Source organism: Mirounga leonina, unplaced genomic scaffold, assembly GCF_011800145.1.
Source record: "Mirounga leonina isolate KUSES-001 unplaced genomic scaffold, KU_Mleo_1.0 Mir_127, whole genome shotgun sequence".
In the NCBI taxonomy this organism is placed as follows: domain Eukaryota; kingdom Metazoa; phylum Chordata; class Mammalia; order Carnivora; family Phocidae; genus Mirounga; species Mirounga leonina.
In genome coordinates this window covers 33,732,928-33,749,020 of record NW_023270316.1, presented here as the reverse complement: position 1 = coordinate 33,749,020, position 16,093 = coordinate 33,732,928, and the positions used below count along the sequence as shown (strand labels likewise).

The 16,093-nt window shown below is 35.2% G+C and overlaps 1 protein-coding gene across 1 annotated transcript in view; it reads left to right on the top strand.

The window, feature by feature from the left end:
• Positions 1–16,093, top strand: part of PIBF1 (progesterone immunomodulatory binding factor 1) — a 212,822-nt gene that overhangs the window by 111,259 nt on the left and 85,470 nt on the right. The window contains exon 11 of the mRNA XM_035003244.1: positions 11,643–11,808. Coding sequence (XP_034859135.1) covers positions 11,643–11,808 — 166 coding nt within the window. The remainder of the gene's footprint in view (positions 1–11,642; positions 11,809–16,093) is intronic.

Here is a 16,093-nt window from a genome sequence, read left to right as displayed (position 1 = left end):
TTATAGCCATAAACATTGTTAAATAGATACCTAGGGATATAGACATTTTCTGGAATTTTATAAGCTTTCTCATTTGATAAATAGCTGTAGAAAATAAAAATTGATTATAACATGATGTGTTAACTGTAAACTGGCATAATATTACATTTTATATTTACTTGTTTAAAAACCTCAAATAGTGGTTTACAGAAAAACTAGTAAGTAGTTATTTAGTCATTTAAAGATAGGGAAGTATACCTAACAAAGTGATTTAGTTCTTCTCATTATTGTCTTATGTTTTTCTTCTTCATTTCTGTTTTATTTATATGCCCTCATGATAGACTTCATTACATTCTTGTGGGTAGGCTAGTGAATTGCACTTACATTCCTAAAATTGTGTGTACATTTTGCAACTACTTTAACTCATTACAGAGCTTAGATATTTCACACCATCATATCATACTAACTTTGCTTCCTCTTTTGCATTTCTGTATTTAAAATGTTTTTAGATGTTGTCATTTCTTCTTCTACACCTTAGTCATTAACCAAACTATACATTTTTAGAAACTTTAATCTTTTTTGTAGCTCCATACCTGTCCTATAATCATTTTGGTTTATTTTTTCTTCACTCCCTGTAATTTGTTCTCATCTTACGCTGACACCTAATCCTGGAAGTAATCATGTTAATTCACTGGTTTTGTCATACTTCAGAAAAGATTGTCCCTCATCAAATTAATTTATGATACTTTAGTGTTTTTTACCCAGGCTTGAACCTATTTAGTAATTTAAATTGTATAACATCTAAAAATGGTTCATAGGACTCCATTCTTTAATTCAGTAAATATTCATTAAAAGCTTATGATATACCAGATGATATATAAATCCTAAGAATCCAAAGATGCATTAAACAACATTCTAGCACTCAAGTAACTTCTGTTTTGTTTTGTTTTGTTTTGTTTTTTAAAGATTTTTATTTATTTGACAGAGAGAGACACAGCGAGAGAGGGAACACAAGCAGGGGGAGAGGGAGAAGCAGACTCCCCGCTGAGCAGGGAGCCCGATGCGGGGCTCGATCCCAGGACCCTGGGATCATGACCTGAGCCGAAGGCAGACACTTAACGACTGAGCCACCCAGGCACCCCTAACTTCTGTGTTTTTAATTGTACAAGGCACTGTGTGAGCATTTTACTTATATCAGCCCATCTAATCACTCAGAACTCAACATCCCCAAGTCTGTCCTCAGGAATTTTGATTCAGTAGGTCTAAAATGGAGCCATGACATCTAGAGTTCTTAGAAGTTCCACAAGGGGTTGGGCTAGATAAAATTAAGCTTAGGGGTCATCCTCACCCTTAGAAAAGAAAAAATTATTGCTGATGATCCAGCTCTATTACCAGCCATCTGGGTTTGAAGACCTAGGACTGTGGTTTCTAGATCCCTGTTCAGGAGTTTCCTAGAGTCCTCGTGGAATTCTGTAGCCCATTCTCAGAACAGATCTGTGTTAAGATTTATAGCATTTGCCTGCTAATAGGAAGTTGGTCTAAATAAGTATCTTTTACATCCCTTTTTGTCTTGTTCAGTACTTTGTGTGTTAACTGTAGTAAATTGATTTCCTTTCTTTGAACTATATATTATGGAAAAATAAGACAAAACTATGATTAGCCTCCATCCCACTACTGTTCATACTTGACATTACTCCATAAAAACATCCTCTAAAAGTGCTTTTTCTTGTGACTTTTTTTTTTAAGAGCAGTTTTTAGGTTCACAGCAAAATCAAGAGGAAAATACAGAGCTCTTATGACTATTTTAGATTGTTTTATATATTTTGACTTTTTTTTAGATGCATCCCAACACTCTGCAGTATATATTAAAGGCAGCAGGAAATAGTTTGAGTGCTGTAAAGCACTGATATAATAAATACTCTTGGTTCAGAGGATGATTCAAGCTGAATTTTAAGTGTTGTCACGTTGCCACATAAGGGAAAATAGCTATCCATTCAAACACTATTATAAAATATTTCACTCTAATTTTATCTCATGCATGCTTTGATTTATTTTAAGGCAACATTCTTCTCATTTATTTCACTTAAGTACTTTTATCCTCACATACCTGCAGCCTTTATAAGATGGCCAGATATTACTACATATTATTTATTAATGACATTACATATTTTATTTGATCATGATATGATAGATGCATTGAATTACTCTAAATGGATGCTTGAAATTCTTATAAATCCATGGTGCAGTTGTTAAACATACTCAGCGTTTTTAACCCAGCAAAAAAAGATTTCTCACATTCATTTAAGAATTAGTTGTAAGCCAGAAATGACAGATGTAGTCTTACAGCTGAGAAGTGAACTTGTTGAAGAAATTGAAATGGCAGAAACATTTGGAGAAATACCCCAGTACCTCTTAAATTCCTTTCTCTTGTCCTGTAGTAACCATTGTTGCAACATTGATGGTTGTTTTTATAACTCCTCTATTAAATTTCACAACTGAAAGGAAAAGATCAGAACTCTGATTCTCTGTAATTTTATATTCATGTTTTTGAACTTAAGCGCTCTCCTAATTTTCATTAAAAATAGTTTTCATTCAATATCAATGTATATATTTTAAAGTATGATGATATCAAGGTGATAAAAACTGAGAGAAAACATTTGACAAAACAGGTAATAATGCAAAAAAATAAAATGTTGAAAATAACATTTCTGTTTTAATATCAATGAAAAGAAACCAATTTCAGATATATACTCTAATATACATTGTTCTGAGGTTTTTTGTTTGGGTTTTTTTTTTTTTTGTCTGCTTCAGGGGCTTGGGGGGTGTTGGGTTTTTTTGCTTTTGTTTTGTTTTTGCTTTTGTGAAGCACCGATTAGAAATTGTAGATTGGGTATGGTAGAACACCAGTGCCTATTCTTGGAATCAGAGATCTTTCAAACATTTTCAGGATATTAAAAAACCAGCTAAGACTTACTCTAGTGGACATTGATGATACATACTTCATCCCTTATTTGGCTAATAACACTTTATTGTGAGAAGTAAAATATATTTGAGACAGAATTATGTATATCGAAAGTAATGTTTCATTTTTTAATTTGCCTATTTCAAAGACTTCAAGTTGTCTTTAGGAAAATTATTTTTAAGTGAAATCATGTAACAAAAACAACTAACTTTTTTCTCCAGCTTCTCTTTCCCAGATATCTTTACCTATAGTAATAACAATTTTTTAGAATTTACACTTTTTCTTTTCTTTTTGTATTAATGTAAATATCCTTACGTGATATTAGATATATCCATAATACATGTCTAGATATGTACGTAAGTAATGAGTCTAGTTTGTATTTTTTAAAGAAACACGTCAGAATATATGGATCCAAATGAAAATATCCTCCATTAAAGCAGGCGCGTTTGGGGCTCGTACACTTCTCCCTACCGCCCTGGCAGTGCTCAGTAGGGTTACTTCGGAGCGGTGCTTGGAGCAACCCTCCACTGTAAAGGCCTTATTCCTTCAAAGATATATTTTGGTTCAAAAATTCAGACTTTACTCAGAGTAAAACCCATTGCATTGTGTGGGTGAATAAACTGGGTGCTACTATTTGGTGTGAAAAATGAGGTTAAGAAATTGGGGAGAGGCTAATAACAATAGAGAAATACTTAATGGAAAATTGCAGGGCCAATAATAATACTTACAAAAGGGGTTTAATAATGTAAAAGCTTTTTAAGTTATATCCACAAAAACAAGGATAGCAAATTCTGTATGAAGGTATGATTTACATATATAATGTGCATAATAAACATTTTATATATAATATCAAAGATTGGTGAGGATGTAGAGAAGCCATATTTCATATACTTCTGGTAATATTTTAAATTTATATTGCTATTTGGGAGGAAAATTGGGCAGAATCTACTAAAATTTAAAATCTTTTGACTCAACAATTCCATTTCATGGTATCTCAGAGAAACATAAACTTGTGCATGGGAGGCATTATTGGGATGGTCTTGGAAGCACTGTGTGTAATAAAAAATTGGAAATAATCTGAATATTCATCAGCTTAGAATTAAATAAATGGATTGAAATTAATTAAATAATTCTGTTTGCATAGTGATCTCCTGTGCAGCAAATGAAAGGAACGAGGTACAGACAGGGAAAGATCCCAAAACATATTCGTAAGTGAAAAAAAGAATTTACAGAGTATTTGTGACATGATGCCATTTTTAAAAAAAAAAGAAAAAAGAGACCAATATATCCTTCTGTGTATAATACATGCACATTGTTTAAAAAAAATCTAGAAATATACAGAAAATTGATAACAGTGTTTATCTCTAAAAGGAGAAATGAGGTTGAGAGTAGTGATGAAGAGACCTTTAATCTTTATTTGTAATATTTGAAATTTTTACCCTGAGAATGGATTTGATAAATTTCTTACAGAATTGAAAATAAATTTGAAAATGTTTACTTGTGCAGAGAAGACAAGAAGGAAAGATATAAAGATATAAACAGCAGTTATTATGAGCTTATGAATGATATTCTTCTATTATTATATAATCAGTACAAACATTAAAAAGACTTTTTTAAAAAAAGACACATTGTAAATGGTGAAAAGAAAATTCTTATGTGGCTTATAATTACCTCAGCATAAAAATGAATCAAAATTGTTTATTTTAAAAGATTTATGTATGTATTTGAGAGCGACAGAGTGTGCACGAGTGGGAGGAAAGCACAGGGAGAGAATCTTCAGACTCCCCACTGAGCACAGAGTCTGACATGTCACAAGCATCGAGCTTAGGACTCATGAGATTATGACCTGAGCCAAAACCAGGAGCCAGGCACTTAACCCACTAAGCCATCCAGGTGCCCCTCAAAATTATTTGTTAAATAATAACAGAATTATTTGTTCAAATAAGTATCTGTTTCCCAGTCCTGTAAAATAGTTGCACTCGTCCTGATACCACTGGTGCATTCGTTAAAAATTCAGTCCTCTTTCTTTTAGTTGCAGTTCATGTAATGCATGTATATTAGACTCTAGTAAATCCATTAGTATAGTTTTGGCACATAATTTTAACTACTGGTTTAAGTTACCAAGTTTCAAATAAGTGTGAAGGACTTTTGCCTTCCTATGTTTGATATTGTATCTCTTTAAACAGAAATGTGTGTAGGGGTGCCTGGGTGGCTCGGTCCTTAAGCATCTGCCTTCGGCTGAGGTCATGACCCTCTCTCTCTTTGTCTCTAAATAAATAAATAAAATCTGTCAAATAAATAAATAAATAAATAAAATCTTAAATAAAAGTGTCTATATTATATAAATCTTAAATATGATGCATGGCCCACAGGTGTTTTCTTACCAATTAGTTAAGTTCTAAAATACAAGTTTTAGTAAACCCTCATATACTTGTCTTTACTTAAATATGACCTTAACAGAAATGCCTTCCCTGCCCAAGGCCTTTTTTTTTTTTTTTTTTTTTTAAAGATTTTATTTACTTATTTGTCAGAGGAAGAGAGAGCACTAGCAGGGAGAGCAGCAGGCAGAGGGAGAAGCAGGCTTCCCGCTGAGCAGGGAGCTGGATGCAGGACTCGATCCCAGGACCCCGGGATCACGACCTGAGCCGAAGGCAGACGCTTAACTGACTGCTGCCCAACGTCTTTAAAATAGCACCACGACTATCTCCATCATTCTCTGTTCCCGTACTCTGCGTATTTTTATTAGAATTTATTAGCGTTATCACCTTACATTTGTTTATCTCCCACTATTAGAATGTGAGTTCCTTGAAGAGTAGTGATGCAGTTTGTGTTTCACTGGTATCTAATAAGTAATACCTAACACAGGTGTCCAATAAGTATTTTTAAATGAATTAGATGTTGATGAATGAAATATTTTGGTTAATGGGAAGTTAGCCCTATAGAAGATAGCAATTTTAAAAGAAGAAATTAAAAATACACTTTTGTAGAAAGTATTGTGTCTTCTTGGGCCTCACTCTGAGTATGCTTTAAATATGTAGCTGGTAGAATACTAGTTAACGTACTGTTAGATATAGATCTATAGCTATAAATATACAGATAAATATATAGTGTTGAGAACCAGAAAAAAAAAAACTTTAGACATAATTAAAAACTCAGTGGTTTTGTTTCTTTAACCTGAGACAGCTAGGTTTTTCTCAGCCACAGAAGCAGAAAATCCAAATGAACAGATTTTTTTCTCAGTTCTTAGTTGGAGTAAGTGAATCTTAGGCTTTGGTTAATTATTCAGTAATTTATCCAGAGACATTTTGAACATGTGATACAAGTTTAGAAATACATGTGGTATAAGTCTAGAAACACAACCAAAATTCTCTGTAAAAAGAATGAAAAATGAGCCTTATCCCATAGGAATTAGAAATAGCAGGCACACAGATTAGTTGAGGTGTGGATTAGTTATTAGCTTCACCAAAATGAATAATTTGAAAAGGAACATCAACTCAGTGAGGCCTTATTAAAAGAATAAGGGGGGCACCTGGGTGGCTCAGTCGTTGGGCGTCCGCCTTCGGCTCAGGTCGTGACCCCAGGGTCCTAGGATCGAGCCCCGCATTGTGCTCCTTGCTCAGCGGGAAGCCTGCTTCTCCCACTCCCACTCCCCCTGCTTGTGTTCCCTCTCTCACTGCCTCTCTGTCTGTCAAATAAGTAAATAAAATCTTTAAAAAGAATAAGGAAGAAGGAGCCCCTGGGCGGTGCAATCGGTTGAGCGACCAACTCTTGGTTTTGGCTCAGGTGGTGATCTCGGGGTCATGGGATTGGCGGCACCCCACCACCACCACCAGCGTTGGGCTCCAAGCTCAGTGACGAGTCTGCTGGGGTCTCTCTCATGAGTAGATAAAATCTTTCAAAAAAAAAAAGAAGAAGGCGGAAGAGGAGTTGCAGACCGCAAAGTAAAATGAGATTGGTAGCCCACCTATGTAAGACTGATTCTCAGTTGATTAGAGATGTCAGCCCTCGTCAACTCCCAATTTCCCACAGCAAAATCCACCAAAGGCTTCCTATCTGGAGACTCGGGTGCATCTCTGTTTCAAAGCACTCCTTTTACATGTGGCAAGTTTATCAGCAGCCTCTGCCCCATTGATTTTGAAATTTAGAATTAGATAATCCTCCTCACACAAAGGATGTAGTGGTCCAACTGTGACTATTTTGTATTTTTCTGAGTCCCACAGTGTTTTCACTGTATTGACCCAGAATACCTTTCAATCCGTTAATCTACCTAATGCCTGACTACTAAAGATCCCCTGACCCCTTGCCAGTCACTGGAAATCCTGTTACTCTGCTTAGCTTCTTTGCCGTTCTTCCTTGTGCAGGTTTTACTTCCTATGCTCTGTCTACACATAGCTGTCCTCTGGCACCCCGACAAACGCCTTGCCTCCACTGCTGCACTGCCTTCCTTCCAGATTGGACCAGCTCTTACAGTTCTTAATGGAAGGACCACTTCCTGGTCCTGGTGATTACAGGAACTTCACTCCTGAATATAATCTGCTTGGGTATCTAAATATCCAGTTTTAATATTGGGATAGCCATGAACATTTTGTGGACAAAATTCAAAGATCAGTTGTTGTTTCTTGTTGGAATAAAAAAAAACAAACTGAGATTAAATAAACAGTTAAAAATTATATAGGTCCTTCACCTTTTTACCCAATGATAACCTTGTTGATAGAGTTGGGAATAAACCATATACATTTCTTGGCTTAATAATCAGAGTGTAATGAGCAAGACTTTCACCATAGTGTATATATAAAGACTGCTCATGTAAGTATTGTTATAAAAACCTGTTGTTATTGAGGCGGAGTCGGTTAGCATCGGACTCTTGGTTTCCGTTCAGGTTGTGATTCCAGGATCATGAGATCAAGCCTGGCTTCCAGTTCCACGCTCACTTGGCACAGGGTCTGTTTGAAATTCACTCTCCCTCTCCCTCTGCCCCTCCACTCATGCTCTGTCTCTCTCTAAAATAAATAAATAAATCTTATTTATAAAAAAAACAAAAATCTGTTGTTATTTAGTGTTTTATGCAGTGCTTTTGTTCAGATGAGTTCTTCCATTTCTGAGATTGAATGCCATGTTGATCTTTCTCCTGCAGTTATTTCTTAGCATTGCAGAATATACTATGCTACTTGGAGTTACTTCGCCATAGCCTGAGAGCATTTCTTATGGTCAGCACGTCTGTAGCTCCCTATTTAATAGGTGGTTTTCACCTTTTAACCTGTCTCCTTATATCTCTGGCTTAAAAATCTGTTGTAGTGTATTCCTTAAGAGCAAACAATTAATTCTAGAATTTTATATTACTATTTTTAAAGCACTATGTGATATATGGGTGAGTCTTACGAAAACTAAAAACCCAGTTACAGATATAGCATAATCTAGCTAAATTGGGGCCTGGGATAAGATCATTGTGAGGATAGTTGGAGATTCTGATTATACTTTTAACTTTATAGGAAATTTGACCTCTTAGGGTTACTATGCTGAATTGGAATGTGAAACATACAGTTGTTAATATGTGAATAATAATGACTTTGTTCAAATAAGATATTCACATTATGAGAATAAGATGAGAAGTCAGAATCAACAAAGTAAAATGTGACAGGTTATATTAGCAAAGCAAGCAAGCAGGAATTTCCTGGGATGGCGGTGCTCGCTCTTATCATCCAGTCCTCATGCTGGAACTGCTTTTGCCGCTCTAATGTTTCTTCAGCATCGTCACAGCTCACTTGAACAATTTCAGAATTTTTACACAGGCATCATGACTGGAGGCAGAGTTTTTCATTGGATAAACAACGCAGGAATAGAGTAGTCCTTTAGAATTATCATTTGACTTCTAGAAGTGTCAATTTAGTAAACCTAGTGTTCTCAGATTTCTAGGAGATAACTATCGTTATTTAACTTTTCAATATAGGGAAGAGTAATAGTGCTAAAAGTAACTTTCAAGTGCTGTGTAATGAATAAGAACAAGTGGAGCTAAAAGCTGAGCCTGTAATTTCCTATTTGGAGTTGGCATTGATTACCCAACAATGTCTTGAATCCATAAGAAGGCAAACTTCACAGTTTAACCTTTTCAAAGCAATTTTAAAGATCAATATCACCTTCTAAATGACTTATCTAGAATTTATTTTGCTAATGGAGTCTAGTGTGTTCCTTAAGTGTAGCATACAAAATAGATATTGATTTCACACATGTTTTATACATTTATATTTATAAAACAACCTACCCCAGGGAAACTTTCATGTCAGTAAAATGTTGAATTAATAAATGTTTGAGTAAAATAATTTTTTTTTGCCACTTGACACCCATGAGAATGGCTATAATAAAAGAAAAACAGACAATAGCAAGTGTTGATAAGGATGTGGAGAAATCAGCACCCTTATAACTGCTGGTGGGAATGTAAAATAGTCCAGCCACATTGGAAAGCAGTTTGGTGGTTCCTCAGAAGTTAAAAATAGAGTGACCATTTGACCTAGCAATTCTTTTCCTGGGTATATAACTAAGAGAAACAAAAACATGTTTACACGAAAACTTCTACACAAATGTTCATAGTAACATTATTTGTAATAGCCAAAAAGGTAGAAACGACCCATATGTCCAAGAGCTGATGAATGGATAAACAAATTATGGTATATCCATGCAATGGAATATTATTCAGCCATAAAAAGGAATGGAGTACTAATTCATGGTACAATATGGATGAACCTTGAAAACATCAAAAAGCCACATATTATATGATTCCATTTATATGAAATGTCCAGAGTAAGCAAATCCATACAGTAAGAAAGTAGAGTAGTGGTTGCCAGGGCCTGGGGGGAGAGGGGGATAGAGAGGGATTGATTGCTAAATGAACACGAGTTTCTTACTTGGGGTGATAGAAACATTTTGTAATTAGATAATGGTGATGCACAACTTTGTGAATATACCAAAAACTATAAAAAGTGAATTATATACTTTTAAGCGTTAATTTTACAGTGTATATATTGTGTCTCAATAAAAAAATATTGTCAGTGTTTGCTTATCTGTATAAAAATATTTTTAAAATAAAATTGTGGAAAGTTTTACATATATATATACACATATATATGTGTGTATATATATATGTATAAGTTATACATATATATAATTACTGGCAGGACTTTCCAAAAAGTTAAACACACAAGCTGGCATTTACCTGAAAGCCTTGCTATATCTTAAATCATGTGTACCAATATACATTGAACTTCTACCAATCTGAATGTGAAATGTTTTTATCAAAGACAAAATATCAAGAGTGAAGTAGCCAAGAGCAAATACCTAATGCATATCTTCTCTGATTGTACTTTGAATGTTATTGTTACTGTCACATAGCGAAATGACCTTTCAAAAGCTTATCTGACCTCAGAAATGTCAGTTAAGAATATCACATAGTCATGGAAAGATCATTGCTGTAGAGTCTAAATAGAGCTGGATTTGACACCCAACCTGAAATTTACTAGCAGCTTCTTTCTGTTAAGGAAATTCTCTGACATCTCTGAGCCTTTGGTTCTTCATCTGAAAAATCCCTAATAGAGTTGTTGTAAGGTTACATGAGATACCCTGAATAAAATTGACTGTGCTCTCTGCTTCCCTGCTGTACACATACTCTTGTTTCTTCTCTCTACAGCACTTCCCACCCCAGACCTCCTCATACACTCCCCACCACACACACGCATCCATACAAACCAAATTATGTCTCTCCTTCCTCTATGTTCCCATTGAACCTAGAGACTACCCTATTGAAGCACTTGCCATACTCTATTGAATTTTCATGTTTATTTGCCTGTCTTCCCCAGAAAACTAACTTGTTTAAGAGGAGGGAAACCATTTTGTCTGCCATTGTATATACATTTACCTAGCATAGTGACTAGCTGAATAAATATTTGAATAAATGAATTTTAATAACATAATCTAGCATTATATTGGGTTCATAATGGGCCCCTAAAACAATATAATGTTTCTGTGTTTTCCTCTCTAGAACATAATCATCCTGAAGCATTTTCAAATTTATAATAGGTGGTGATTTATATATGGAAAGGGTTTTATTACTATTTAGACCTATGGAATGAAGAAAACATTCCTTATCTGTGTTGTAATATACTACTTGTTATATATTTATCTCGGTAATCTGTGCATTATGTTTTCTTGTAATATCCAAATATATATATATTTACTAAAAAATTTATCTTACAAAAATCCTAAGAATTTGCAGTCCATTGTGCATATTTCCTGCCATCCTCCATCTGACAGTACTTAGAAACAGCAAGCTTGGAATCAATTTAGCTATAGATTTAAGAAGGCCTTTGAAATGTATAGAAATTAAATCATTTTAAGCAATATAACTGAAACTTGCTCTTACTATTTTTTATTTTAAATGTGTTACAAAATAATAGGGAATAATTATTTGGGGATGGAAGGAATAAAAATAAGGGAGCAATAGAAGTAGTTTAGTTAGTATGTTTTGTTCTCCAGACTTAGCATATTTCCATACATATGCCTTTCTAAATTATTTACAAAAGCTTTGCTGTATAAATATAAGTTATTAACTACATAATAATGGGGGGGGAAGAAAAGATAGAAGTATAATGTTTATGTTTATATAAATCATTGAGATTTCTGTAGAGTCTCATAACCATTCTGCTTCTTCCAGGTACAGAGAACTGCAACTTAGTACAGAAAGCAAAGTAACAGAATATCTCCATCAAAGTAAATTAAAATCTTTTGAAAGTGAGCGTGTTCAACTTATCCAAGAGGAAACTGCAAGAAATCTCACACAGTGTCAGTTGGAATGTGAAAAATATCAGAAAAAATTAGAGGTACATATACGGACTTTTCTTTTAAAATTAGCAGAACAGGGGCGCCTGGGTGGCTCCGTAGGCTAAGCGTCCAACTCTTGGTTTCAGCTCAGGTCCTGATCTCAGGTTGGTGAGATTGAGCTTCATGTTGGACTCCATGCTCAGCATGTAGTCTGCTTGAGATTCTTTTCCCCACCCTCTCCATCTTTTGGAGATGCCCCTTTGCTCCCCACCCCTGCTCACACACTCTCCCCCCTCCTCCCTTTCTCTCTCTCTCTCATAAAAAAATAAAATCTTAAAAAAAAAAAAAAAAAGGTAGCATAACATGGGGCTCCTGGCTGGCTCAGTCAGTAGAACATGCAACTCTTGATCTCGGGGTCAGGAGTTAGAGCCTCACTTTGGGCATAGAGTTTAATTTTAAGAAATAATTAAAAATGTAATATAATTAGCTTAACATGTAAGCTTAATAAGTACAAGGTCAAGACCATATTGAGCTTTATTTTACCTGTAAGACCTAGCACTGCCCTGCATGTGTACATGTGCACACACACACACACAAAACATGTATATTTCAGAAAGATGTGTAACAAAAAGGACTAGAATTGTTAGGAAAAAGAAAGAAAAAAAAGATCTCATTCACATAGCAACTAAAAATATATAATTACTTGGAATAGTGCAGAGCCTATATCAAGAAAAGCATACAACTTCACTAATATATAAGAAATACCATCTTTCTGGAAGGTAATATGCAATATTAAATATTTTTCTATTTTTATCAAGTGATATATTTTTAATCAAATGCTAGCATGCTCTTTTTTAACTGAACAAAGTAATTTGTAGTATAAGTAGAAGAGAAAGGATTAGCAGTTTTTCAGATTTACTTATTTATTAGAGAGAAACAGCATGTGTGCAAATGGTGGGAGGGGCAAAGGGGGAGAATCTTCAAGCAGACTCCCCACTGAGCGTGGGGCTCAATCTTTCAACACTGAGATCATGACCTGAGCCAAAACCAAGAGTTGGATGCTCAACCAACTGAGCCACCCAGGTGCCCCAAGAATAATCAATTTTTGAAGAAGATTGTTAAAAAGAAATATGTATCACATTTTAAAATTCATTCTGAGGCAAGAACAATTAAAATCCACCCAGAAAACATCCATAAGTGGTATCAAGTACAAACTCAAGACCCATAATCACATAAATTTAAGAATGTATTCATTGGGGGCGCCTGGGTGGCTCAGTTGGTTAAGCGACTGCCTTCGGCTCAGGTCATGATCCTGGAGTCCCAGGATCGAGTCCCGCATTGGGCTTCCTGCTCAGCAGGGAGTCTGCTTCTCCCTCTGACCCTCCCACTTCTCATGCCGCTGTCTTTCATTCTCTCTCTCTCAAATAAATAAATAAAATGTTAAAAAAAAAAAAAAGAATATTCATTGTAAAGGTTATATTACAAATCGGGGGAAAAGTGGATTGGACAACAAATAGTGCTGTGATCATCATTTGAGTATTTAGAGAAAATAGTTACTTATATGCTTCACACTGCATATCAAAGTAAAACTCAGATGGATCCTAGCTAAATGTAAATACAGAACTGTAATACTATTAAAAGTAAATACAGGGGCACCTGGATGACTCAGTTGGTTAAGCGACTGCCTTCGGCTCAGGTCATGATCCCAGGGTCCTGGATTGAGTCCAATCAGGCTCCCTGCTCAGTGGGGAGCCTACTTCTCCCTCTCCCTCTGCCTGCCGCTCTGCCTACTTGTGCTGTCAAATAAATAAAAATTTTAAAAATCTTAAAAAAAAAGTAAATACAGATGAAATTTTATATTATGTCAGTTTGCGGATTAATTCTGTTGATCTGTTGATTAAAAACGGGAAGAAATCATATAGGAAAAATAAAATCTTTAATGCTTCTGTGTTTAAAAAAAAGTCTGAATAATATTAAAGGGCAAAATGAAGACTGAAGAATAATATTCATGTTATATAAGAGAAAAGGCTTGTCTCCTTACTTTTAAAAGATCTCTTATCAAAAGGACATACCTTCCTCTTCTAGAGAATAGGTGGGAAGAAGGAATGAACGGTTTCCAACAAAAGACATGCAAATTGCCGAGAAATAGACAAAAACATGTTTTCTCCCTAAGCATTACAGAAATGTAAATTTAAACTCTTTTCTACTTTTACATGGGTCTGTTGTTTTCAAACTGCTGGCAAGAGTACCCTTAAAAGGGAAACCTTAAGCAGTTAGAAAACAGAACATCTCTTCTGGAGGACAATATGGTGACCTATGTTAAAGTCCTTAAAAAATCGATCCAGTAGGGGCACCTGGGTGGCTCAGTCCATTAAGCAGCTGCCTTCAGCTCAGGTCATGATCCTGGAGTCCCAGGATCGAGCCCCACATCGAGCCCCACATTGAGCCCCACATCAGGCTCCCCACTCAGCAGGGAGTCTGCTTCTCCCTCTGCCCTTCACCCTGCTCGTGCACACCCTCTCCACTCTCTCTGTCTCAAATAAATAAATAAAATCTTAAAAAAAAAAATTGATACAGTAATTTTAAAGGAATTTTACCTGAGGAAATAATAAGAGATGCTTATAAAGGTTTATATTAATGGAATATATCATGGCATTATTTATTACACTAAAAATTGGAATTTATTTATTTAAATAGTTGATAATTAAACAATTTTCAGTTAGTATATTATAAACTAACTTTTTTGCTATATTCATGTATTCTATGGTTACATGTAGTCATGTTCCTGAATATTTTAGATTTGTGGGAAGTGCTCATTTAAAAAATTGAAAGATGTAATAATGTCATTAGCATGATTAATTAGCTAATGATGTAAGTTTTCGTTACAGTAATCTCTCAGAGATTACATTTCTGAAAAGTACTCTAATAGGTAAAACTAAGATTAACAAGATAAAGGTTCTCACAGAAAATGAAGCCTTAGGAAAAAAAATAAAGATGATATTAAATACATATGTATTTAAAGAAACAGAAGTAAAAATTGTGGATAGTGTATACTTCTAAAGCAAACCAGTATTCAGCGTTTAAAACTTTTTCAAATACCTTCTTCAGGAACCTACTGTAGCCATAATCTGCAACAGCAGATTCTCCCAAACATTTTCGATTAGACTGTATTTGATCGGCTCTAATTTGAAATTCATCTTTTGCAAGTCATATTTTCCATGGTTCAAATTTCATAATTTCTAGCAAAATGCCTTTCGTTTTTTGTTTGTTTGTTTTTTCCCAAATTGGATGACTGTGCTTGAGGGTGTGTCTCAGGACAGGTAGAAGAGGGATGGGAGGTATAGATAGGAAGACAGGGAAGCACTTCCTTCTCTGTACTTCTGACACACACATTTCACTAAATAATACTTTACGACACATGGTACTGATGTTTTCTGAACCATTCTGTTTTACTATTTTAGATGGTTGCAGTCCATATTGATTTCATGACCTCTTAGGTTACAACTTGCAGTATGAAAACCACTCTCCCATAGACCTACCCACTTGGTCAGTGAATGAGTTGACTAGCAATTATTGTGGGGTTTTTTGTGTGTAAAGGTTATGGAGAAACACCTTTGTAAAACATACTATGATTCTGAAAACCGATTGATAAAACTGAGGCTTTAGGGGAATTTCTTTACATTTTTTCCTCCATTAAACCGGGAGCCTTGAGGGGACAGGGACTGTTCATTTATCATTGTGTCGCCAATACCTAACACAGTGCTTTGCTGATGGTGGATGCTCAGTAAATAATGAATGAGTGTGGGACGCCTGGGTGACTCAGTCGGTTAAGCGTCTGCCTTTGGCTCAGGTCATGATCCCGGGGTCCTGGGATCGAGTCCCGCATCGGGCTCCCTACTCCGGGGGGAGCCTGCTTCTCCCTCTGCCTCTGCCTCTCTCTCTCTCTCTGTCTCTCATGAATGGATAAATAAAATCTTAAAGAATGAATGAATGGTTTGATGAATGTTACTGCCGTACTATTGTTCGAATCCATTTTTCTGTAATACTGGAAAGTATTTCTAAAACAGTTCTTTTTTATAATGAATGTAGAGAGAAATAAATTTGTGAAGGATAAAGTTTGTTGTATTTATATACTTTTCTGTGTCTTTTACCCAATATTCTCATTGATTTACAGCTTGGAGACAATTTATTGTACTTTATCAATTGGCAAAGGCTCCCAGAACACTGGCTTTATATTTTTATCTCTTTTTTTTTTTTTTAAAGATTTTATTTATTTATTTGACAGAGAGAGAGATAGTGAGAGCAGGAACACAAGCAGGGGGAGCGGGAGAGCGAGAAGCAGGC